This window comes from Sporobolomyces salmoneus, assembly GCF_050403485.1.
Source record: "Sporobolomyces salmoneus JCM6883 DNA, S_salmoneus_JCM6883_v1_ctg11, whole genome shotgun sequence".
NCBI classification, from domain to species: domain Eukaryota; kingdom Fungi; phylum Basidiomycota; class Microbotryomycetes; order Sporidiobolales; family Sporidiobolaceae; genus Sporobolomyces; species Sporobolomyces salmoneus.
This window is the reverse complement of record NW_027481152.1, coordinates 212,688-235,239: the sequence shown is the minus strand read 5'-3', so window position 1 is coordinate 235,239 and position 22,552 is coordinate 212,688. Positions and strand designations below refer to the sequence as shown.

The following is a 22,552-nucleotide window of genomic DNA, read 5'->3' as shown; positions in this document are numbered from 1 at the left end:
ATTCCGTAGTGTGCTCAAAGCGGAAGAAAGCAGAATCAAAAGGAAGGGCAAACATGGGTAGGAAGAGCGAGGGACGAAAAACGAAAACGACGAGGCGAGATGCGAAGTATGTACGAGAGAACGGCAGAGGCGGAACGGGACATCGATAGGAGCAGGAGAAGAAGGAAAGGTGGCGGATGATATGATAGGAACGCAACGTAAGAAAGAAGAACCTACCTTTACATAGCAGTTCCCGTCGACTCGTGTTTCTCCTTTTCGTTCCTCATCTCGTGCTTTTCCTCCAACTCCTCCTCCTTCTCCTCGACCAGAATGAACACTTGATCGTTCGTTGTTCTCCCATTCGTAGTCTCGGCAATTGAATTCCTAAAACTCGATTCCTGATCCCAATCAATCGTGATCGAATCGTTCCCACCTCCTCCAATCGACCCCATCGTGCTATGAATGCTCCTCGCCAAAACTGGAACCTGACTGTCTGGTCGTTCTCCGAATCTCGAGCGAGAAGGTGCTTTCAATTCGTCCTCGTCTTGTTCGGGGGCGATCGTGTCCGTGTTTTGTTTCGATTGTTTCACGCGAGTACGCTTGACCGTGGCGGAACGATCGACGGGACGTCCAGAGTAGCGGATCCAGTCGACTTGGTCGAAAGAAGTGAAGAGGGTCGGGATGGGAGAATGGCGGCGGATCGAGAAGTAGAGAGTCGAGACGAGGAGGGAGGCGAAGGAGAGACACTGGAAGAGAAAAGAGATCCATCTGATATCGCACGAGAGAGGTGAGTTTCGAACGCTAGGAGAAACCGAGTGGATTTTCTTACGTGAGGGACAAAACCGCGAGTAACATTCGACAAATCGTCCATCCACCACAGTTGTCGATCAATCCAGGGGTCCTGTACGGTCCGACCTGTCAGCTCACTTGTACATACTCGACGGCAGAGATGCTCGACTCACTCTGCATGAAGCGCCGACACCGTTACGAGAGTCCAAGCAGCAACTCCTCCGAGCGCAATCAATTCCGCCAGAATACTCCGCGTGAATTTCGCCGCGAGATCCCTCCTCGATCCAACTGCAGGTAAAGGCGAAGAGGAGACTGGGAGTCGAATTGCGTAAGGTTTCGAGTAGAGGAACCAAATCGGAATCGAAGTCGTCAAGAACGAAGTCACGACGAGGGAAGGGACGACGTGATTGAAACCAGTCTGTATCATCCCACATTTTGACACGCTGTGTTAGCTTCTCAGCCAGACAGGGAGAGGAGAGAGAGAGGACTAACGGTGAGAGCCAACTGGTAAGCGAGCAAGATGATACTCGTCAAGAAGTCTGCTAATCCCGTGATACACAACACTGCTAAGAGTCCTTTACGGATCTTTGGTAGTTGAGCGAGCAGTTTCAGAGGATGAAACATCTCGACTCTCGGGATCGGGTCGGTCGATTCGGAGAAAAGAGGGAGAGAAGAAGGGAAAAGGAGTGACTGGAAGGTGAGGATTGATGGAGTTGGGTGCCGTGTGGGCGTATAAGAGGTCAATTCAGGCGTTGCCGAGTGTTGTTCAGTTAGATAGTGGAGAGAAGAGTTGCAGGAAAGTGACGAGTTTCCGTTTTTTCAAAAAACACAGTGGATTTTCAATCACCCGCGTTCTTTCGACGCGTCTATCTCAACGTTCAATTCTCTTCGAACGCACTCGGAGAGTAAGCAGACAGTATGGCCACAAGTTACGATGATCTAGTGATCCTAACTACTCGAACTTGTCCTTCTCCTTCCCACCCTTCAGCACCAACTAAGCCACTCCCATCCTCGAATCTCCTCAGTTCTACTTCCTCTATATTCAGCATCCGTGATCCTAGACCATCGAGGACGACATTGAGCAACCTTATTCTGAGCGCGCAGTAGGAAGAAGACACTCACGACATTCTTTCAAAAATAGTTCCCATGTCGACTCGTTCCTTATCGTGCCAGCGATGATAGCTTGCCTTTCTATCAGCCCCTTCGTTTCAACAGGTAAGGTATCTGGTCGAAGGAGCCACGATATAGTCGCAGCTAATTGAGCCGTCAAACTCGGATCATAAACCTAATTTGTGGACGACACGACTCAAATAAGCTCGACGTCAAAAACAACCGACCTGATAGTTAGCGAGTGCTCACGATATCTGCGCCGATGATTAGATCCGCTCGAATAGACCCGAAAGCTGATTGTTCCCAGTCTTTGAGGGACCGTTCGATTCCTGCTGCTTGTTCCTGCTCCGTTTCGAGTTTCCAAGCGAGTTCCCAGTCTAGCTTCATTGTCTTCACTCTACCTTCGAGCTTGTCTGTAGTGTGAATACGGAATGGGTCAGGTCATCGAAACCACACGCTGGAGATAGTTGAGAAACTGAGCTTACTCAGTTTCACGTTCGAATCGAGTAACTCCAACACTTTTTCGTCCACATCAGTCGAAACGATCGTCCCTCGCTCATGTTCCCCTTGTGGTTGTTTGAGCGTAGCCGCCACGAGGGACAACAAACCTACTCCAGCACCCAACTCGACAATCCTCTTCGATTCCCGAATCGCCTCTGATTCCACAAGGAAATGATTCGAAAGCGCAATACAAGCTTGCCTGTATCACAATACTGGTCAGCTTCCTGATACCTACAAAGAGGGCTGTGGGCACATAAGAGAACTGACCAAGTCCTGAGGCCGGTCGTTCCACCCGAAATCATTCGAGCTTCTTCCCTCGTCTTGACGCACTTCCATCCTTTTCTCCCGAGATTCAAGTCTGCCCAGTAGTACGTTCGCTCAGTCATATTCGAATTAGAAGCACTGGGTGACGAGGAGAGGTATTCAACCATCCTTTCGAGGATTTCCGCCTCGACTTCCTGTAGATTTCATCCCTGAACTGAGCGACCAGATTTCAAGGGAGAGAGCTGAACGGTCGAGGAACCTACCTCGTCCTCTACGCTTTCCTCCCCTTCCTCCGCCCGTCTCTCCTCAAACCCCTCTTCGATCCCTCTCACGATTCGTTTCCAGAACCCTTTCTTCCATACACTACCATTCTCAGGGTTGTCTTGATCGAGCGAGAGAAGGTTATTGACGATCCAACGTTGTGTTGAGGAGAGAGAGAGGGTTTGAGATGAAGGAAAGGGAGGAGAGGGGAGAAGCGCTGCTGTTGATGGAGATAAGGCAGCGTAGTGTTTGAGCAGGAGGGAGAGAGAACGTTTAGTAGTGGGGTCCATTCGAGGCGGGCGGTGGGCGAATGAGAAAGGGAAGATGGAAGATGAACTTTTGTGAGTGAAGTCACGTGAACGATTTGCTCGCTTGGAAAAGCAGACAGAGTTGGACAGACAAGTCTGATTGACAATACACTCACGACGAGGGAGATAGTAACGAGAGGCGATAGAGCGAGAGATAATCCAAAACGAGTAGTGAAAGACAAGGAAACAGTTGAAGAGAACGAGTAACGATAGAACAAGGGGTTTGGGGTAAATAGAAACGAGAACGATAGAACAGATGGTATAGGAAACGAATAAGAGAAGAGAAGTGTCCATACGAGAGAGCGAGATAAAGAGGCAGATAGAAGCTAATAGGTCAAACCATCGTCCTGGGTTTGATACATCGCCTGACGAGCACCGGAGGAAGGTTGTCCACCATTGTTCTCGTGACTGTCTAGTCGGTCGAGGAGTCGAGAAGTCATTGAACTGAATCCAGCGTTCGGAGCAGGTCTTCCAAAGTTTGTCGTTCCTTGCCATTGATTCGACGACGGTCCTCCTTCTTCTTGCTCGTAGGTCTCGTAAGCTGGGTGAGAGTTGACCGAACTACTGTTGTTGTTCGTGAGATGATGAGGAAGATTAGGGAACCCGATCGAACCACGACGAGGAGTGTTTCCGGTCGAGAGGGAAACTTGAGGTCGAGCGAAAGTGAACGAAGGAGAAGGGAACGGTAGTGGATCACTCGCGGCTGAACTGAGAGGACCGCCCGACGAAGGAGGAACGAATGCAGAAGCCGAGTCACCAGCGGCCGTGTATTCGTCGTATTGATCCGCGTACACTCCTCCTCCTCCTTGATTGAGCGAAGAATTGTGCATCTCGGATAATCGACGTTCGTGGAGTTCAGGAGTGAAGGGAGATCCGAGAGAGAGTCCTAATCCGACGCCGGCGCCTGTCGAGTCGAGGTGAGAATGATGAGGATGATGTGACGAGAAGTTCTGTTGAATCGGACCAGCCGAAGAGAAGTGTTCGAGAGTCGAGAAGGAAGAAGCTCGTCGAAGAGGAGGAGCGGCGAATCCACCATGGGGAGAGTTGTGGTGGTGAGAATGAGGATCGAATTCGTATTGAGGAATCGGAGCCGTGTAGGAAGGGTTCATCGAGTAACTCGAGAGAGACGATGGTTGCTGGTTGTGGTACTGAGGAGCTGGAGGAGGTCCACGGCGAGAAGGAGGAGGAGCGAAATGTTGTTGGTTTTCGTAAGCGGCGTAACGTTGAGCTTGTTCAGGAGAGTAATCGTTTCCTCCTCGCGCCGGCGACGAACCATGTTGTTGGTGTTGTTGCTGTTGTCGTTGTTGGTTACCAGGGTATCGGAGTTGACGAGAGATTCGACTCGAACCGACAGAGACTGCTCCTCGACGATACTTGTTTCCGGATCCAGAAATTTCAGGTTCCGCTCCTTCGATGTAATCTCCGTCATCGTCTTCACCTGCTCCTGCTCCTCTCGGATCGTAGTTGTCTCCATCGTCATCTTCGTCCTCGTCGTCCGAATTGTATTCTCGATAATGACCTTGAGTCGCCGCAGCTTTACGTCTCGACGACCTGAAGCGAGTCTCGTGAGTCGAAGGCGGGGTCAAGTAAGCTTGAGAGCTTTGACTGATCGAACGTTCCATCTCCGGAGCCGAGTAAGGTGAATCGGTGTAACCTCCTCCGAGTCCGTCGAGCGTTTTCGACGAAGCAGGATACGACGAAGCGCCGAGTTGAGGAGGGAAGTAAGAGTAAGATCCGTTCGCCATGTCGTCGTCGGATTGGTCGGAGGGAGTTTGAGGAGCGGAGTCTCCTCCGATCGAGGGAGTGTATCCGAGTTGGGGGGTACTGTCGGGACCGAACGAAGCGAGAGAAACGGCGTCGGGAGTGTGAGCGTATTGAGGATGATTCTTCTTGATGTGTTTCGTCAAAGTCGTCTTGCGGCAGAACCTAAGGACGAGCGATGGGAGCGTCAGAGAGAGGGAAAAGGGTCGAAACCGTCGAAAGGAAGGGACTCACGTTTTTAGACAATGGCGAACGGCGCACATGTAAGGACGTTTTCCAGTGTGGATCTGCGAAATGAACAGTGAGTTAATACCCTCTCGTATGACACGATATGAGAGAAGTCGACCCACTCGACGATGACGAGCCAAACTACTCGAATCACTGAACGCTTTATCGCATCCATGATATTCGCATTTGTGAGGTCGTTCACCCGTGCTGTGTTCAGAAGGATATGGATCACGTCAGTCACGATTGATAGACGTGGACCAAGATATCCGACCCACTGAGTCCTCATGTGTACGACGAGAGCGCTTCTCTGAATGAAATCTCGAGGACATCCCGGCCAATTACACCTCCAAGGTCTGTTCCCATCGAGCACAAGGCGTCAGTGTCAGTGCAGGATACGAGGAGGAGGCGAGAGCGTAGAGAGAGGTATGTGGCTTGCACGAAGAAGAGGTTCGAGCGAGGGAGAAGGGCAGGGAAGGATGAGCAGAGAGCGCGAGAGGAAGAGACTGACCTCTCGTTCGTGTGAATCCTTTCATGGCGTACTAGATCACTCTTACGAGCGAACCCTTTCTCGCAATCGCGGAAGGTGCAGGTGAAAGGTCGTTGAGGTGAGTTATCCGCTCCTTCGTGAACCATGTCGAGGACATCCATCTTTTCTCGGATTGAATCGGAGTAGAGTGAGTGATGGAGTGTAGAGCGAAGAGAGAAAGAGATCTAGAGACGAACGCCGAAACTGATTAGCGAAATCGGCACCGGGAGAAAGACCAAGACGATGAGGTTGATGACAGATTCGAAGAAGAAATTTTCTCCACACCCACTCCTGACGTTCGTTCGTCACTCGATCGAGTACACACCTCGTCTCGTGGTGGTACCCACGAGGAACGCACGCGGGTTTAGGATAGGAGGAAGGACGATGCACTGACCTCGATCGAGAGAAAATCAATTGAAAGGTAGGAAGGCGCTGTCGGTGACGGAGAATGCGGTGTCGTGCTGCTGCGAGAGCGGACGAGAGCAAGAGGAGAGACGTCGAGGGCGAAGGAGTTGCTTGACGACAAAGGCTGATGAGCTCGAAGAGAGTTTGACGATTCGGCAGGAGACAGGCGGAGAGGGTACCGAATTAGAGCTACTGAAGTAGCGAGTCTTGGGCGAGACAGGAGCGAAGATTAGACGAGGAGAGGTGGGGGCGACGGGGGAGGTGCTTGCGATCAACGGTTGCGATGAGGAGTTTGAAAGGAACGTGTTGGTTTGAGCTTTGAAAGTTTTAATTTCGATAGCTTGAGGATGTACAGTGACAGTGGTGAGGGAAGACCAGCTTCTTTGTCGTTTGCTCTTTGGCGTGTAGTAGGTGAGTGGGAAGGAACAAAAACTCCCGTTTCCAAAGCGAAATTCGAAGAAAAAAGGGAAGAATATTCTTTCAATTCCTCACGCCACCTGTTCCTTCTTCCCTTTCAACGTATCGCGTGGCGATCAAGCGGAAGATTAAAAAGAAGAGGATGATCGTAGTGAAACATGTTTCGTCGAAATCGAAAAAGCTTTGGAAGAAAGGGAGCCGTTTCGTCGAGGAACAAAGGAAGGAACAACTTGAGACGTTTCCTTCTTGTACGAGACCCGGATCCTTGTGCCTCTTCCCGGTGAAGCATTCGATCGACATGGCGCAAGTTCGAGCAGGCTGCGGTAACCGTGGGAGAGAGAAGCGAGAGAGAAGAGAGGAGAAGAAAGGGAACTTGCTGAAGTTTCGCCCGAGCATTGTTCCCCGTGGTAGTTCCCGCAACGAGACTAGCTGCTCTTGAACACTTCGTTTCTTCCGTATTACGCCCGCGACTTCCCACTCCTCATCTACCCAATGCTGATCCGTTGACATTCTTCTCCGCTCGGCTTCAATCGCTGCTCGTAGTGATTTGCACTAGCGTTCCAACCTAAGTCCGTCGGCGTCCACTTCGGCGTACTGATCGGCCGACGAGCTGTGAGTGCAGGACGATGAGATTGGCGAGTGAAAGTGTCGTGATTCGTTCGCTAGTTTGCTACCGCGTGGTCGAGAATGCTCTGATTGCTATCGATAAAGTTGCGAGAGTTCAATTCCGAGCAGTCGAGCGATATGAAGAGAGGCGCGTGCGAGAGGAAAGCAGAGAAGCGAATTCGAGGTCGAGCCCGCACAACTCGACCAAGTCAGTAAGCTTTCATCGATCAGGTTTGTGCTGCTATCTATTGAGCTCGACTAAGCGGAGAAACGATAGAACTGAGCGAAGAGGTCATCGCGCAATCAAGCACTGACAGAACTTTATTTTCGTTCTCTTTCGCTCGCCCCTCACGCTGTCGATACCTCTAGCCGCTCTGTTCTCTCGAAACTTGGTCGACAGCGCAAAGTCAAAGATCGGGTCTTCGAATTGATCACGGATCGCCCATCCTGACGTCTTCCTCTACTTGGACTCCATTCTCCTTCGTCCCATTCTGTATCGGTTCTGCCCCCTTTCCCTCTTCTGGCTTCACCGTTGTCGAGTCCTCTACTGCAAATACTGGAAGTATTCTCGATACGGGCGGCCAAGGAGGTATTTGATCTAAAGCTTTCATCATTTTCGATCGTAGCTAATCAAGGAAAATCGAACGAGGTCAGAATGGAATCAACTCCGTAGCAGAAGTGACGAGTTCCGTTGCGTCACTCACATGTTCGGATTCTCTACCGACGAAGGGGTCTGCTGCCAACAACCAATTATCGAGAATGAACAGTATCGGTTCTATTCTTACGAGAGGACATGTTAGCTTCATCTCCGTTTCGAGAGGTGAAAGAGCACCACCACTTACCTTCGAGGTCGTCAGACCTGACTCCTAACCATTCCAACCAGTAAAGCTCTTCCTGAAACGCGCTCTCTGCCGTTTCCTCCTCGCCTTCTTCTCGATCAAGATCCCATAATGTCCGTTGTTCTGACGTCGACAGAGGTTTCTCCGGTAGAGGCTGTCGAGTCATGACGCATGCTATGAGTAGACAACATGCTGCGATCACTTGAGGTTGATAAAGGAGACAGATCGGTGACGAGAGTCTGGAGAAAATCGACAGAGACAATCAGTTCTCGCGGCTGTGGGATGAGAGTAGGGAGATAGCGTCGACGCACGTATCGTTCGCCACACAGAAAGCACAATCCATGACCTTCATCCCGACCTGTTCACTCTGAGGTCCTTTTCCTTTATTCCAAATCTTCTGTACCACTTTCCCCAACAACGCATGAGGGTGTCTCAAGTTCATATCGAAACATTCCATCCTCAACATCGTTTCCTCGACATGCAAAATGTCCTTCCGTCGTTTCATGAAGTCGGGGAGAGCGTATTCGGATTCATCGAGTTTGTAATTCCGGATCATCTCGGGTCGAGAACCGTATTGAAGGATGTAGCGGAGCCAGGAAGTAACGTTTTTACTGTTGTAGGGCTTTTCTTCGACTTTTGCGGCGAGGAAGAGTGCGGCAGCGACGGCGTTCTGGAGAGAGAAGGGGTTCAGTGACGGTTTTCAAGGGAAAGGAAGAGGGGCACTTGCGTATTTGTCCCACTGCTGGAACGACACTCTCATGTAAAACCTCTGTAACAAGGTCGCAGCAGTATTGAGCACGACCTGAGGGCTATTGCGAGGAAAGAGATTCAGCTACAACACAAACCGAGAGGGGGGAAGTTCGACTGACGCTCTTGACAAGCTACGCATATTCCACAAGAGCTGAATCATCCTCTGTCGGTGCCTATGCTCCTCCTTCAAGTCCATTCCTTGTTGAATCGAAGGTGAATGATCGAGTTCTTCCCGAGTGAAGAACCATTGTGATTCGGTTGAAGATGGCGGGTACCGAGCTAGACGTTGCCTGACCATTCTGATAAGGGCGAATGACGCGAACGCGAGATGGTGGTGAGGAGAAGAGGGGAAACGAACGATCGCACATCTCTCTCAGCTTCTCCTCACTCGCAGACACTCTCAAACGCGCTAGAACAATTCCGAATAGACTACAAGGTCCTACCAGTACTCTACTTGCCGACTACAGCTTCCCCCGATCAGCTCCCCCTCTCTCACATCTCTCCCGACTCGTCGTTCCCCTCTTCCGCCTCCTGTTCGACGCTCAACGATGTCAGCCAAACCGACATATGTGACACCACCTCCTGTGACTCTCCAGCTGCTCGACACGACAATTCCGATCCTACGTCTTACTCAATCAGTTTCAGCCGTTTCATTCTCAATCTTCTCCATAATTCATCTTTCTGCGCCTCTCACTGCCCTTCTACCCAGTCGACCGAAGTACATCACATCCCCCGAGAACCGAGCGAACGGGTTCCTCCTCATCGGAAGGGAATTATACCAAGGAGAATGGTCCGAACCGATTCTCGTTTACGGCAGTCTAGGACTACACGTTCTCAGTGGAGTCGTCAACAGAGGGTTGAAGGTGTTACAGCTGAGAGAGAGGAGGAAATGGAAACGAGAACAATTGAGGATCGAGATGAAGAACCTCACTTCGAGTTCGAACGAACGAGAATTGAATGATTTCGCAAAGCTGAATCAAGGGGAGAAGGAGATGCTGGTGGAAGAACTGGATGACCTCGACGCAGAGATTGTTGTACAAGTGACAAGTTCAGACGGGGAGGAACAAAAAGTCGAGGAGGAGGATGTCGTAGTTCCCTCGGCTTCGAAATCACTCTCAACGATTCCTCGACTCACTTCACATCAAGCAACCGGATACGCTTTGATTCCAATCGTATTCCATCATCTCTACGTCCACCGGATTCTCCCTTCATCGCCTCTTCCTCCCATCTCTTCTCTTTCGCCTTCGTTCTTCAACTACTCTTTCACCTCTCTCTCCCTGAATCATTCCTCTCTCTACCTCCGCATCGCATCGACCCTCTCCTACGCCTCCCTCGCTTCGATAGCTACGTATCACGCTCTCGTCGGGCTGCGGATCCTCTCCGACCCTACCGCTCCTCGATCCCTCGCTCCCAAACGACCGAAAGTTGGACCCCCTTCACGGCGACGACGGATCACGAAAGGGAGAGAATGGCAAGCGGTTTGGATGGCGGTCGTAGTGGGATTGGGAGTTGGGACAGCGAGGATTGCGGGGAAGCTGGGAGGAGAGGGAATCGTGAGAGGTGGGAATCCGGATTGGATCGCGAGGAGAATGGAGTATGTATTGAAGAAGGGGTGGGGAGTAGCATCTTGAGATATTGTCTGTTGTTTCAGCATGTATTACTGAGCTGGCACTGGGAGCACTGAAGGCGAAAGGCGAGAAAGTTGAAGTCTTTGCGCGAAATTTCTGCTCTGCGTCAAAATCGCGCCGCTTTGCCCCAAGGACAACCGCTCGGTTGTAGCCGTAACAAAACTCTCCGTGATAGAGATACTCGAGGAGAAGCGCTCGAGCCCGCAACTGGCTGCGAATCTCTTTTCTTCTTCTCCCACTCTTCACTGCCACCTCATGACAACGACGCACGCATCTCAGCCGAGCCCCAAATCCCACGGTCTTGTTCAGTGCGGCCGCTGCTCGCCTCGTGCGGTCTGAGTCGCATCAAACGCTTCAATTGATCAAGCCATGTCATTCAACTCCGTTCTCTTAGACTGGCTCGGATCGATCGAGATGAGCGACACGATCACTCTACCAGAAGATTGGCAGACTCTGTACGTCTCACCTTGCGCTTCGACCTTTCCTAGCCACGAGTTCTCCTGATCTCGCTAAAGCTCTCCTCACGTAGGTCATGTTCGAAAGTTCCGGAACTCAAGGTCTGGATAACCAGTGGAGACAAGGTATTGACGAGTCACAAGAAAGATCTACTCGAAGCAACGAACGTTGGAGCTGAGATCGCGGGTGTTGAAGGAAAAGAGTTTCAAGTGAGCTTTACAGTAGTCTGTCTCTGCGTACGAAGCGAGCGCTTTCTTTTCACCGAGGGCTAACAAGTTGAACAAACACTCAGGTCCACTTCTACGACGGGAGAGATAAATTGAATCAAGCTTACGACATCAGTGTTCGCCTCGACGGAAAATGGTAAGGTTGCCCATCTATTCTCCGTCAATCTCGTGCCTTCCTGCTGAGATTATCAAGACTCTATTCACTCACAGGAGATGCGGAAGGTGGAGGCAAAAACCCAAAGCCGACGAGATGGCGACTTCGTTCTTGTCCAAGCCTGCGAATTCGAAATCTCGCGAAATGATGTTTTCTCAAGCAAACGTCGGGAAGGCAAGCTTCTCTTCATTCGATGTCCTCGCTCAGGTCCTGTCATCATCTGACTCTTGAGGGTCCACAGAACCACGCCGCCCCCTTCGTTTTTGGGAAAATCGCAACGACCAGCGAGGCGAGTAGGCCCAAGTCGACTGAATCTCTCTCCAAAGTTGGCACAATCAAGGTCGTATACAGGAAATTGAAGAACGTTCGTCAGGTCCGAGTCACGAAAGCAGAACGAGAAGAGGCAGAGCAGGACATCGATTCTGATTCCGATGAGGAAGATTACAAAAAGAAGAACAAGGTTGAACCGATCGATGAAAAGGCAAAGAAAGCACAATTTGGACTCTCAGCTACGTAAGCGGGACAGCGTCTCCATCGCCTTGCCCAAATGAGCGGGCTGACAGAAGTTGTTTGTATCTCACCTTGTAGTCTAGGACAGCGACGCGCAGTGGAAAGTTCGAAGGGATCTAAAGGTGTAGATGGCAAGAAATGGAAGTATGACAAGGAAGACAAACCTTCTTTGACCTGGACCTTCAGGATTCGTTCTGCGAGTGAGCTCACTTCAAGTTCATCTCCTTCTTCTTCCTCTCGCAGTCTCTAACATCCCTGCTTTACAGTCAGTCTACAAGATGAAGTACTTCCAGGTGCGGCTCTCGTTGACCCAAGTCCCGTCGAATGCGCTTGACGCTCTTCTTTCCTTCTCGCAGACGAGCCAGTCGCGAGTACCTCGAAGCGTCGTATCGATTCCGTTTCTCCCGACGACAATGATGACTTGGATGACCTCTCCGATCTCGACGAAGCTGAACTCGACGCCCGTCTCAAAGCGTTCGAAGAGAAAGCCGCTCGAATTCGCGCGAAACGAGCGAAATCGGCCTTTGAGAAGAAACCTCGAGTTACTCCACCACCTCCTTACGATTGGAAAGGACGTCCTCCGATCGATATGGGGAAACGAGTCTACGTGGATTTCGACGAAGACGAGGCGAGGAAGAAGGAAGCGGAGGAAAAAGAGAAAGATGCGAAGGAAGCAGCGGAAAAGAAGAAGAACATGGTTGAACTCAACTGAGGTTGAGAGGATCGATGTCTCGCTTGTACAGGGTTGTCTCGTCTGGATTGTCCTTTCTGTTTGTGCCGTGCTTTTGCGTTCTGTTTCGAATTACCGGAAAGCAGTGTTTGGTCTTTCGTTGAAGTTCAATCGCGCATGCTCTTCGATGATCTTCCTGAATGGCAGTATGCAGTAGCGTCTTCGATGACGGTCGACCGGAAAGATGCACGATGAGAGGCAAACGAAACGGTAAGCTCACTCCCTTTCACCCTTACTACTCATCTTCACGCCTCAGTCAGCGTTCGTCACACTCGCAACTACTTCATTCGAAGCGCTTGATCCACCTGAGCCAGTACTTGAAGCACGCTGTGGCCTCCGTCGTCTCTTTTCGGCTTTCATCAAACAACTCTTTGCCGACGGCCTTCGACACTCCTCGACCGCTGGAGGGATAGGCAATCTGGGGTCTAACGATAGGTTGGAGGTTGCTGCACATCTCGACCTGGTCCTAGGTAAGTCTGAGCGAGTTTGGAACGATTCTCCCTCGATCGGCTCCTCGAACCAACTCCGCCTCGAATGCTCACAGCTGACGTTGCTTCGTCCCGTTACATTAGAGCAGGACACTCTTCGACTACCCTTGCCGCCCTCGCGACTTCCCTACGAGGACCGACATGCTTTCTTCTCTTCCTCCCGAACTCCTTCGCGACATCATCGAATCATCCGTCCCGCGCACTTACCATTCCACCTCGTATGACGATCGACAAGCTACTCTTCGCTCCCGCTCCCTCGTATCACGACAATTCCGCGAGATCGCCCAACCACTTCTCTTCGAAGTCGTCCACATCGTGTCGGACCCCCAGCTCAACCTGCTTGCATCAGCCGAAAACAAGACTTTGAGACTCAAGGAACTCATTCTGGAGACTTACCCGGAAGTCAAGCCCACGGAGAAGCTTTTGGGACGATGCACAAGCCTCGAAAGTCTGGTCATTGCGCGATACAACCCGGATGGCGGTTTCGACCTTGGAGTTTTAGCCGACTACACGAGTGAGTCAACTTCAATTCGACCCTCACTCTATAAATTCGAAGACTTTGCTCCAGCTTTTTCTTATTCCGTTCTTCAGAACTCGTCAATCTTCAGATTTCTGGATCTGCCTTTCGCTTCACCATTTCACGTCCATTCACTTCTCTTCAATCTCTCACCCTCATCGGCAGAGCGTCAAGCTCGGTAGTAGCACGTATGCTGAATCCGGAGAATCTCCCGTCGCTACGGGTTCTCGGACTACAAATATTCGATTCCTCCCAGTTCCGCGAAATTAACGGACCCAATTTGTCCCGACTTGTCCCGCAACTCGATGCTATCTGCATCTCCGAAGACGTCTACCATTTCTCCAAGGACAACCTCCTTTCGGGCTTCTCTTCCCGCATTTTAGTCGAGGTGGAGGAGGACGAGCTCGCGTATCCTGACATTGTTCAGTCCCTCGCATCCGCTCAACACCTTCGTATCAAAGCTTGCGGGTCCTTGCGGTCGTCCAGGTTCCAGGAGATTGCGAGCTTCATCTCGGGCCGCCGGAACTCGAAACTTTCGCCCCTCCTGTCGATCCACCTGGATTCGTCGGTGCATTCCGTTCAAAACGAAACGATCATCAAGAAGGCAGAGTTCCTACAAGCGATGGAGGAGTGTGAGCGAGGAGGAATTGAGGTGATTTTCGAAGAGCAACCCGCGTTCGTTGAAGACCGTTTCATCTCAGATGAGTTCTGGTCGAGGCAACGAAGGAGAAGAAGGGGCGAGTAACTGGGCGACCTGTGATCATCTGTAGAGGCAAAAATACTCGTCAATGCGACCAGGGTCTCGGCGTCAGGTGAAAAAGAGCTAGTTTTCGTATTCTTCCTCTTTGTCGTTCTGCCGTTCCTCTTTGCCCTTCCTGGACGAATCTTAAAAAAACTGTGATTGCTCTCTGCTACCTTGTTACCACCTCTGCCTGGAAAGCAAGCCTTTTCAATCGAACCACCTCAAGAAGACTCGCTGGAACGTTTCTCGAGTCTTTTCTTCCTGCTGCTGCCTTTTATGTTTCAATTTTCCGGTATAGATCTCTCGAGATCACGCCGGTCCCGTCGTCTCCTGCCTCAAAGGATGAAAGGTCGCGAAGCGAATCGGCAAAAGCTCGAAGCGCGACGAAGTCAGTTTTGACCTGATCGCTCAACCTCCCCTTCCTCAAGCGCGCTCGGCAACACCGTCGAACGCGGAATCCTAGCCTTACATCTAGGCCTGAACAAGAGGACCCGCTAGCCGAACCTTTCATCAGCCTCAAAAACCTTTGCAAGATCAAACCTCCTCCCTCGCGTAGCAATCGACTTTGACGCTCGCTAGCTACTACGATCTGTGAGTCATCAGTCCAGCTACCATATGTGCTACAAGGGAACGATTCATGGGTGATCTGAGTGATTCGGTTTGATGAGCGGAAACAAACTCCTCTTGTCTCTCGAGCGCAAAGCAGAGCCGAGAAGTCAGGCTACGTGGGCAGAGGCTTAGAAGATCGCAGCTAGATGACGAAAAGCTCCCGTATCCCTGAGGGCCGCTTCGCTGACCTCTCTCTGCTCCTTTCCCTCTCTAGACACTCGTCATGAACTCCTCTCGACCTCTACTCTCCTCCTTACCGACGAAGACCCCTCGCCGACGAGTCCGCGCCTCTCATCTCCCTTCGAACGTCCCTCCTTCCCGCGATTTAATCGGTCCTCCTTGTCCCCTCTCTAACCTCCGTCCCGTCTACTATGCCCCGCTCTTCCCTTCTCTCCACAACCCATCAACATGGTCTACCTCATTCGCTTCTTCTCCCTCCTCGGAATTGACAACAACAGCGACCTCAAACCCTCATCCTTATTCCCTCTCCGAATTCCCTTCGACGAATTCCCTCTCCCACTCTCCACGCCAACAAAAGCTCTCTCGACTGAAGCAGAAGCTTCATTCCGAGGACCTCGAATACCGATTGGCGAGGTATCGATTCGACAACTTCAACCAAGATTTCTGGGTCCGAATGAATACGAAATTCCTCGAATCCCGCAACGCCTACATCGCCTCACTCCGACCATCCTCCACATCCGGCTCGTCACTAGCTCTTCAAGGAAAGCCTCAAGCAGGAGAGGTGGATCTAGCCCCGTTTTACGCGTTACATTTAGCGAGAACGAAAAAGATTTACCAGGAATACAACACGAAATTGTGGAGGATGCAGGCGAAATTGATCGGGTTGGCAGTGAGGGATGTCGTGAGGAGGATCAGATGGAATTGGGCGGTCTGGTGGGCCGGAGGGGAAAAGTAGCTATAGCTTAAGTTTGTTCGATTGGAAAACAGCTCTTTTTCTTGATCGTGGCTGTTCGGAATGATCGTTGAATCGATATATTACAACAACAACACGAGACTGCGCTCCTCTGATTCATCCCATGATTCTCCTCAACCTCCCTGCCTCGACTCTCTCTCCCCCCTTCCCCAAATCCGGGATCCAAACCTTCCCCAATCCCGTTCCTCCCTCCTCCTTCGCGTCTTCCACAATCTCCGTACTTCTCAAACACTTGTAACAAGCGACTACTCCAGACGGTAACGCCGTAGGGTTCTCCAATTTTCCTTTATGAATCGGACAAATCCCTTTCTCCATCCCGTTGCTCTGCTTCTCCTTCTTCGAGGTTGCGCTTGGAGGTGCTCTGAGAGCAGGCTGGGCTGAACCATTCTTCCCACCACTGCCGCGGATTCGACTAGCGCCTCCGGAAGGTGAATACCACCATTCGAGAAAACGGAACCCAAAAATCGCCATTGGTAGTGCGACACTCAGGGAATCGAGCGCGATTCGAGGGGAGAGGGAGAGAAGTCGACGAAGGACGAGGAGGACGGGAGGACGGGTTGTTGGTGGGGACGAGGGTGGTGGAGCGAGGAGAGTCGTCAGATAGGAGGGGACGGTTGAGAGGTTTTGCTGCGCGCGTGAGCGGGTAGTCAGCGCCGTCGTGATCATCGGTGCGAAGAGAGAGGAATGCAGAGATAGACAAACTCACGTAATCTTCTTGACCCATTCGACGAACCTCGATTCCAAGGAGCTTGAACCAAGGTCTCCAATAAGGTGATCGACCGAAGAGGTATCGCAAGTTGTAGACTAGGAGGTAGATCTCGTAAAAGAAGGTAAAGTAAGGGTAGGATTGTTTGAAAAGAGTTTGAAGGAATAGATTCATTCGAGCCTGAGCGTCGGGATGTTTTGCATCAGTTTGATGTGCCGTCAAAGGAGAAGCAAGAGACGGCGACGCACTCGAAAGGAGAGGTCTGGGTTCTTGAGAATGGAGAGGAAAGATGTTCGAGCTGAAGATTCTGCGAATAAATCGGAATCGACTCCTCCTCCTAGCCGTTCGAACCAGTCTTGCGCTTTCGTCTTCAGGTACGGCAGAAGGATCTGTATTCAACCCCTCCGCTGTCAGATGAGGAGTTGTCACCTAAAGAGCGGAGAGACACGTACGAGTGCAACCAAACTTCCTCGAATTTCCCTCTTCCCCAGCTTCTCACTCTTCCCGGTCAATTCGAACGCTGCTTTCGTTCTCTCCTCTTTATCTGCTCCTCCTCCTCTTCTAGAAAGGACTTTCCGCCGTTTAAGGCCATAGAAATGTTCGGAAAACGAAGCGGAATAGTTCACGAGGTAATGTCGTTCGACGAATAGCATGGCGAGCGAGAAGAGCTCGTCGTGAGAGTTGACGAGTCGGAGGAGGTAGCGAGGGTTCCGTTGCGCGAATACCTGAGCAGGAGAGAGAAGGGAGAGGTCAGCTAGAAGTGGGGAGTAGCAAGGGAGAAGAGAGAGCTTACGGATAAGACATAGCGCACGACGGGACTCAAGAGGTCTCGTAGCTGGTCTGCAGAGGTGAACGAGCGTTAGAGTCAGCTCGAGAGGGACGAACATTGATCGGAAGAAATTAGCGAGAGTTACGGACCTTGAGCCGCGAGTTCGAACAGACTGGGTCGGTACGGATCGTTCTGGTGGGCTAGATCAGTCGTATACTCCATCTTGTAAGGTCGGGCGAATCGATAAAGAAGCGAAAGAGCAAAAGAGAGATCTACCGGCAATTGACAACTTCCGTTCGGCTCTGTCTGCTCAACAACACGTCAGATCGACCCAATTCTTCGATGACTATGATATTCAGAGCTATGGCTAGCTGTACAACGAAGACAAAACGTACCGGCAACTCCGCGGACTCTGAACTCGTTCCCTTCGTTCGGCTCGCTCCCCTCCATCTCGCCTTGTCTACCTCTTCCCGGAACTTGATCGAACAAGATGTATGAAGACGAAGGCGTTCCTGGCGAGAGCAAGTGAGTCACAGTTCTCAACCGTTCCTTCTCGACCTCGCAACTTAGCTGATCTCTCGAGCCGGGGAACAGGCTCGTGAGGACCATCACTCTTACCGGTCAGTCCTTTGACGTGCTACGCGTGAGTTTGATAGCTGACCCATAGAGCGCATTGAAGGAAGTACAGTCATCAGTGCAGGTGAGCTCGACTCGTCCTCTCTCCCCGCTTCGTGCTGGATTGACTCTCCTTGTCACGCGGCTCTAGACGATCTGATCAAACGAGACGTATTCGCTCTACCCTCCCCGTTTCCCATCCTCCAAATCTACCCTCCTTTGCCGTCCTCCGCCTTAAAATTGAACCACATTCATTCGACGCAAACTCCGACTTCGATCCATCAAGGTCCCACATCGGGATCAACATTGACACCTTATTGGGGCAATGGAGAGACGGGGACAGCAAAGTGGACAGTTGAGGTCGAGGCGGGAAGTTGGGCAAGAGTTAAAATTCACGATTCAGTCAAATTTCGAAAGAAAGATCAGGTGAGAACCGTTCAGTCCCCCTGATATTGCTCGTTGATTACTGACATTGGCGAAAATCATGCTCGATAGGGCTTCATGGGAGAAGTGAATTTGACGGATTTGTGGAACATGTTGCCTCTCGAGTCGCCGGGAGAAGGTTAGCATCCCCCCTTCACGTTGTGCTGATCGCGTACTAATTCCTCGATACCTCTAGTGTATCTAACGAAAGAGCTGGAAAAGGGAGCCGAGAACATCGCCGTCAGCGGCGCCCTATCGCTCGAGATTCGCTCAGATGAAACACCCCGACGTCGTCAAGACCTGCTTCTCGCTCATCAAGACCGACCGACCGACCTTCATATTCGACCTCCGTTCCGCTCTCAGGCGTCGTTACAGGCAGAAGCAGTCTCTCGCAATTACGTCTCCCCTACCTCCTCCGTCCCTTTCCGCTCTCCGCCTCTCGACCTCTATCCTCTTCAAACCACGCAACCTCGACCTCCGACATCCCGAACGACGTCGAGTGCGATCATTGACGCTCAAATCTACTCTTCTCGCTCTCGTCCAACTCCTCGTCAAATCATCACCGATCGACCGAGCCTCGAAGCCGCTTCCGCCGCAAATGCTACTGGAGTACATCGCAGGATGACTCTCGCGGAACATCGTCGTGCCGAAGCTGTCGTGAGTACCCTCGATGACGCACTCGCTACGAATCAAGGAGGAGGAGGAGGATCCGAAACTTTGCCAGACGCCGGCTACTCTCGACTCGGACCTCTCGAAGAGGACTTCTCTCGCTTGACAGTCGATCGTCAAAGCCCTACGTCAACTCCCCCCCGGGGTCCCCAGCGAGTCAACTCGAATCCAAACTCTTCGACCTCCAGAACACCAACAACGGATCAACTTGGCCCGTTACCGGACGGATGGGAGATGAGAACGGCTCCGAATGGTAGAGTTTACTTCGTTGATCATGGGACAAGGAAGACTACTTGGTCGGATCCGAGGAACCCGAGGAGTGGAACGTCGTCCTCGAGGAGGACAAGATCGGCCACAGCAGCGAGTTCGACGATTCAGGTCTCGCCTACGTCTCAAGCTATCAGTACTCAGATGGCGCCTCCGACACCGGCCGCAGAATCAGTCTCGCCCTCGAATGAACCGGAACCCTCGACAAGTCTCGATTCGGCCAATCGAACTCCCGCTGCGTCTTCGAGCTTTCCAGCCCCAGCAAGTGAAGGCGATCTGACCGTGCAAGACGATGATCTGGGTCCTCTGCCTTCTGGCTGGGAGAGGCGTCAAACTCCTCGAGGCCGAGCTTATTTCGTCGATCACAACGTACGTTTCACTCTCGCTACCCTTCTCTCAAACAGAGTCTGAGGCTGACTCTCGTCCCTCTGTAGACGAAGACGACGACATGGGATGATCCAAGAATGCCCTCTCTCCAACCTGATAGCGATCAGAGTAAACGAGATTTTCGTCGCAAACTCGTGAGCTTCTCCCCCTCTTCACTCGCACTTACCCGCTCACATGCATCTCTTCCGCTACAGGTATACTTCCGCTCGCAACCCGCACTGCGACCCAACGTCGCCGGAGGAGACGTTCGGGTAATCGTTCGTCGTTCAAACCTCTTCGAAGACGCCTTCTCCGAAGTCATGAAGTATCCTGGCAGCGAACTGAAGAAGAGATTGATGATCACGTTTCGAGGGGAAGAAGGAGTCGATTTCGGAGGAGTTTCGAGAGAGTTTTTCTTCCTGTTGAGTCATGCGGTGTTTGATCCGAGTTATTGTCTGTTTGAACCGGTGAGTCTGCCTCCCTCTCATTGATGTACATGAGTCCAACGCTGAGTCGCGCTCGATAGACCGAGAAAGGGGATTATACGCTTCAGATTAACGCGAATTCAGGGATCAATCCCGAACATCTCGATTTCTGTAAGTTGGGTCTCCGCTCTAATCATTCACGTCCAATTCACATACTGACACCATTCGACGATCAGTTCAATTCGTTGGTCGAGCTGTCGGTTTAGCGATCTTTCACCGTCGATTCCTCGATGTTCATTTCGCGACGTCAATCTACAAAGCTTGTCTCGACAAGAGAGTCGGACTCGAGGATATGGCTTTGGTTGATCGTCAACTCTGGCAGAGCTTGAGTTGGATGTCGTGAGTCTCTCCTCCTTTGAACCTCTGTCTCAGCTGGTCGTTGACTATCTTCCTGCTGCGCGTAGCGAGAACGATATTACGGGAATCCTCGATCTCGACTTCACATCCCAATACGAAAACTTCGGTACTCTTGAAACGCTGGAGCTGAAACCCGGAGGAGCTGACATTCCCGTCACCGAGGAGAACAAACTCGAGTACATCGATCTCCTCTGCGAGCATCGCTTGAAGGGACGAGTACAAGCTCAACTCGATGCGATCAAGAGAGGGCTACAGGAGATCGTACCGCTGAAAGAGTTGAAAGTGTTTGACGAGAAAGAACTCGAGGTGAGTCTCCCTCGACCATCTCCGTCCTGGACATCACTGACCGACGGCCTCGCATAGCTCCTGATCGGAGGAGTCGAAACGATCGATGTTGAGGATTGGCAACGAAATACGGAGTATCGAGGTTACGTCGCTGAAGATCAAGTCGTTTCTTGGTTCTGGCAAGTCGTCAGTGATTGGCCGTCGGAGAAACGAGCTCGACTGTTACAATTTGCGACGGGCACGAGTCGAACTCCGGTTAATGGATTCAGAGATTTACAAGGGAGCGATGGACCGAGGAAATTTACGATTGAAAAGGCATTGGTCTCCAAGGGAGCTTTACCAAAAAGTCATACCGTAAGCGCTCGCCTCTCATATTCCGAGGCTATGCAGGACACTGAGGCTGGCGGTCGGATGCGCAGTGCTTCAACCGAATCGACTTACCCCCGTACGATTCTCTCGAAATGTGAGCTACTCTCCCCGCTCTCTGGCTGCTCTGAGTCCGCTGCTGACGCTCTCATCTTTCACAATACTAGACTACAAGATAAGCTGGCGTTCGCGCTCGAGGAAGGATCGTCCGGGTTTCACAATGAATGAACGGTTTTCAGTCTTCTTTCTTCTATCAGTGTCGGAGGGTCTTGCCCGTTCAGTTCTCTGTTTATTTGTCCGTTCAGTTCTCTGTTTATAGCTGGTTATTCTCGCATTCGCGTCTGTTTTTATCATTCACTGCTAACTCTGGACGTTATCCGTCGCTTCCAGACTGTTTCTCTTCGGTCTTGTTCGGTGAAGTTGCGCTACTCGCTCTGACAGCTTAGGCATCAGGCTAGTCCTCGGTGCGGGCTCGCGAGCGAGTCCGCGTCGTGAGCCGCCGTCGCACGACATCCTCTACCGAACGCTCTATTCCTCAAGCGACGAGTCGCATTCAGACCGACTTAACATTGGTCCACGCAGCACCGTAGCAGTATCTCGTCGATGATTCAGAGTTTGCGAGCTCATAAGAACTCGGAAGGAGTAGAAGGCAGGGTGAATCTCACCAAAAGTTAACAGAAGTAAACGTTTCAAGATAAGTGATCCTCCCGGTTCCTCTTTTCGACTAGCGAGGCAGGCACTTGCGTTCGGAGGCCTGCGAGCCATTATCCTCCCCTGTTACGCTCTACGTGAGCAGTACGGGCTCTGTAGCTACGCATGCAAGAAGAGCTCGGATCGTCTTTCGCAACTCCGTTGGGGCTTCTTTGGGGTACGTCGAGCTGTGAGGCAGCCTCAAGCATATGTCGGTCTCTTCTTTCGATCCAGTGTCCACGTCGCCGTTCATCGACGCTGTACCTGCCTTCGTGACTTGGATCTCGCAAAGCCACAGGATCGGTCCTTTCGCTCTCCTCGCCTCGCCTTGAACTGCCTTTATCATCGATAGCCACGGTGTATCTATAGTCTGCTGAGGTCGGTGTCTTCCTTTCCTGAATCTCTCTTTCTCGTCAAGACAGTGATCGAAAAAGTCAGCTGTCCACGAAAGGTTGACTTCGCGATCTCTCGTTTTCATCGCTCGCACTGTTCACCTTCGATCTCAGGGACGTTGTCTCGTTTCTCATTTCTCGTGCTGGAAATCCATACGCTAGTCGCGCATGTGTGACCAAGTAGGCTCGTTTTCGTTTTTCTGCCTGAGCACTGCGAAGGCTCAAGCCGATCACCTTTCTTCTCTCTCTCCTTCCTTCCTGTCAAGCAGATCGTCGACATGGAATCGCTTTAAGATCTCAACCTCTTTCAATGCTCGATACGAACTGTATGGGAGCTCAGCTTGAACAGCGTTGTGGACCTGCAGACTCCCTCGCTCATCGCGTTTCCGTTGTGCTTCGGCCTCCGACAGGAGTAACAAACGG

At 51.5% G+C, this 22,552-nt stretch overlaps 10 protein-coding genes across 10 annotated transcripts; 5 read left to right on the top strand and 5 right to left on the bottom strand.

The window, feature by feature from the left end:
• Positions 1-218: 218 nt before the first annotated feature.
• On the bottom strand, positions 219-1,392 carry JCM6883_002860 (uncharacterized protein; the record flags this gene model as incomplete). Its single annotated transcript, XM_076630652.1, has 4 exons — positions 219-747; positions 809-880; positions 942-1,186; positions 1,261-1,392. 4 exons carry the CDS (start codon positions 1,390-1,392, stop codon positions 219-221), a joined length of 978 nt encoding a protein of 325 aa, XP_076489389.1.
• A 305-nt stretch (positions 1,393-1,697) lies between these two features.
• On the bottom strand, positions 1,698-3,194 carry JCM6883_002859 (uncharacterized protein; the record flags this gene model as incomplete). Its single annotated transcript, XM_076630651.1, has 6 exons — positions 1,698-1,825; positions 1,891-2,053; positions 2,128-2,291; positions 2,364-2,578; positions 2,647-2,837; positions 2,907-3,194. 6 exons carry the CDS (start codon positions 3,192-3,194, stop codon positions 1,698-1,700), a joined length of 1,149 nt encoding a protein of 382 aa, XP_076489388.1.
• Positions 3,195-3,538: 344 nt separating this feature from the next.
• JCM6883_002858 (C2H2-type zinc finger protein) lies at positions 3,539-5,849 on the bottom strand (the record flags this gene model as incomplete). Its single annotated transcript, XM_076630650.1, has 5 exons — positions 3,539-5,138; positions 5,208-5,260; positions 5,324-5,408; positions 5,477-5,554; positions 5,710-5,849. 5 exons carry the CDS (start codon positions 5,847-5,849, stop codon positions 3,539-3,541), a joined length of 1,956 nt encoding a protein of 651 aa, XP_076489387.1.
• A 1,737-nt stretch (positions 5,850-7,586) lies between these two features.
• On the bottom strand, positions 7,587-9,042 carry JCM6883_002857 (uncharacterized protein; the record flags this gene model as incomplete). Its single annotated transcript, XM_076630649.1, has 6 exons — positions 7,587-7,781; positions 7,860-7,930; positions 7,998-8,233; positions 8,306-8,664; positions 8,749-8,803; positions 8,864-9,042. 6 exons carry the CDS (start codon positions 9,040-9,042, stop codon positions 7,587-7,589), a joined length of 1,095 nt encoding a protein of 364 aa, XP_076489386.1.
• Positions 9,043-9,292: 250 nt separating this feature from the next.
• JCM6883_002856 (uncharacterized protein) lies at positions 9,293-10,375 on the top strand (the record flags this gene model as incomplete). The annotated part of the gene is made up of 1 exon (XM_076630648.1): positions 9,293-10,375. The coding sequence occupies one exon, from the start codon at positions 9,293-9,295 to the stop codon at positions 10,373-10,375; it is 1,083 nt and encodes a 360-aa protein (XP_076489385.1).
• Positions 10,376-10,741: 366 nt separating this feature from the next.
• Positions 10,742-12,431, top strand: JCM6883_002855 (uncharacterized protein; the record flags this gene model as incomplete). The annotated part of the gene is made up of 6 exons (XM_076630647.1): positions 10,742-10,827; positions 10,902-11,037; positions 11,451-11,722; positions 11,798-11,919; positions 11,986-12,012; positions 12,076-12,431. 6 exons carry the CDS (start codon positions 10,742-10,744, stop codon positions 12,429-12,431), a joined length of 999 nt encoding a protein of 332 aa, XP_076489384.1.
• A 647-nt stretch (positions 12,432-13,078) lies between these two features.
• Positions 13,079-13,724, top strand: JCM6883_002854 (uncharacterized protein; the record flags this gene model as incomplete). Its single annotated transcript, XM_076630646.1, has 2 exons — positions 13,079-13,451; positions 13,546-13,724. 2 exons carry the CDS (start codon positions 13,079-13,081, stop codon positions 13,722-13,724), a joined length of 552 nt encoding a protein of 183 aa, XP_076489383.1.
• Positions 13,725-15,028: 1,304 nt separating this feature from the next.
• On the top strand, positions 15,029-15,721 carry JCM6883_002853 (uncharacterized protein; the record flags this gene model as incomplete). Its single annotated transcript, XM_076630645.1, has 1 exon — positions 15,029-15,721. The coding sequence occupies one exon, from the start codon at positions 15,029-15,031 to the stop codon at positions 15,719-15,721; it is 693 nt and encodes a 230-aa protein (XP_076489382.1).
• A 114-nt stretch (positions 15,722-15,835) lies between these two features.
• Positions 15,836-17,436, bottom strand: PEX12 (ubiquitin-protein ligase peroxin 12; the record flags this gene model as incomplete). Its single annotated transcript, XM_076630644.1, has 6 exons — positions 15,836-16,366; positions 16,446-16,625; positions 16,694-16,834; positions 16,898-17,170; positions 17,239-17,285; positions 17,364-17,436. 6 exons carry the CDS (start codon positions 17,434-17,436, stop codon positions 15,836-15,838), a joined length of 1,245 nt encoding a protein of 414 aa, XP_076489381.1.
• A 268-nt stretch (positions 17,437-17,704) lies between these two features.
• On the top strand, positions 17,705-21,275 carry JCM6883_002851 (uncharacterized protein; the record flags this gene model as incomplete). The annotated part of the gene is made up of 14 exons (XM_076630643.1): positions 17,705-17,739; positions 17,809-17,834; positions 17,894-17,914; positions 17,981-18,255; positions 18,325-18,391; positions 18,449-19,557; positions 19,623-19,709; positions 19,770-20,021; positions 20,081-20,150; positions 20,216-20,378; positions 20,444-20,702; positions 20,760-21,035; positions 21,101-21,144; positions 21,215-21,275. 14 exons carry the CDS (start codon positions 17,705-17,707, stop codon positions 21,273-21,275), a joined length of 2,745 nt encoding a protein of 914 aa, XP_076489380.1.
• Positions 21,276-22,552: the final 1,277 nt, after the last annotated feature.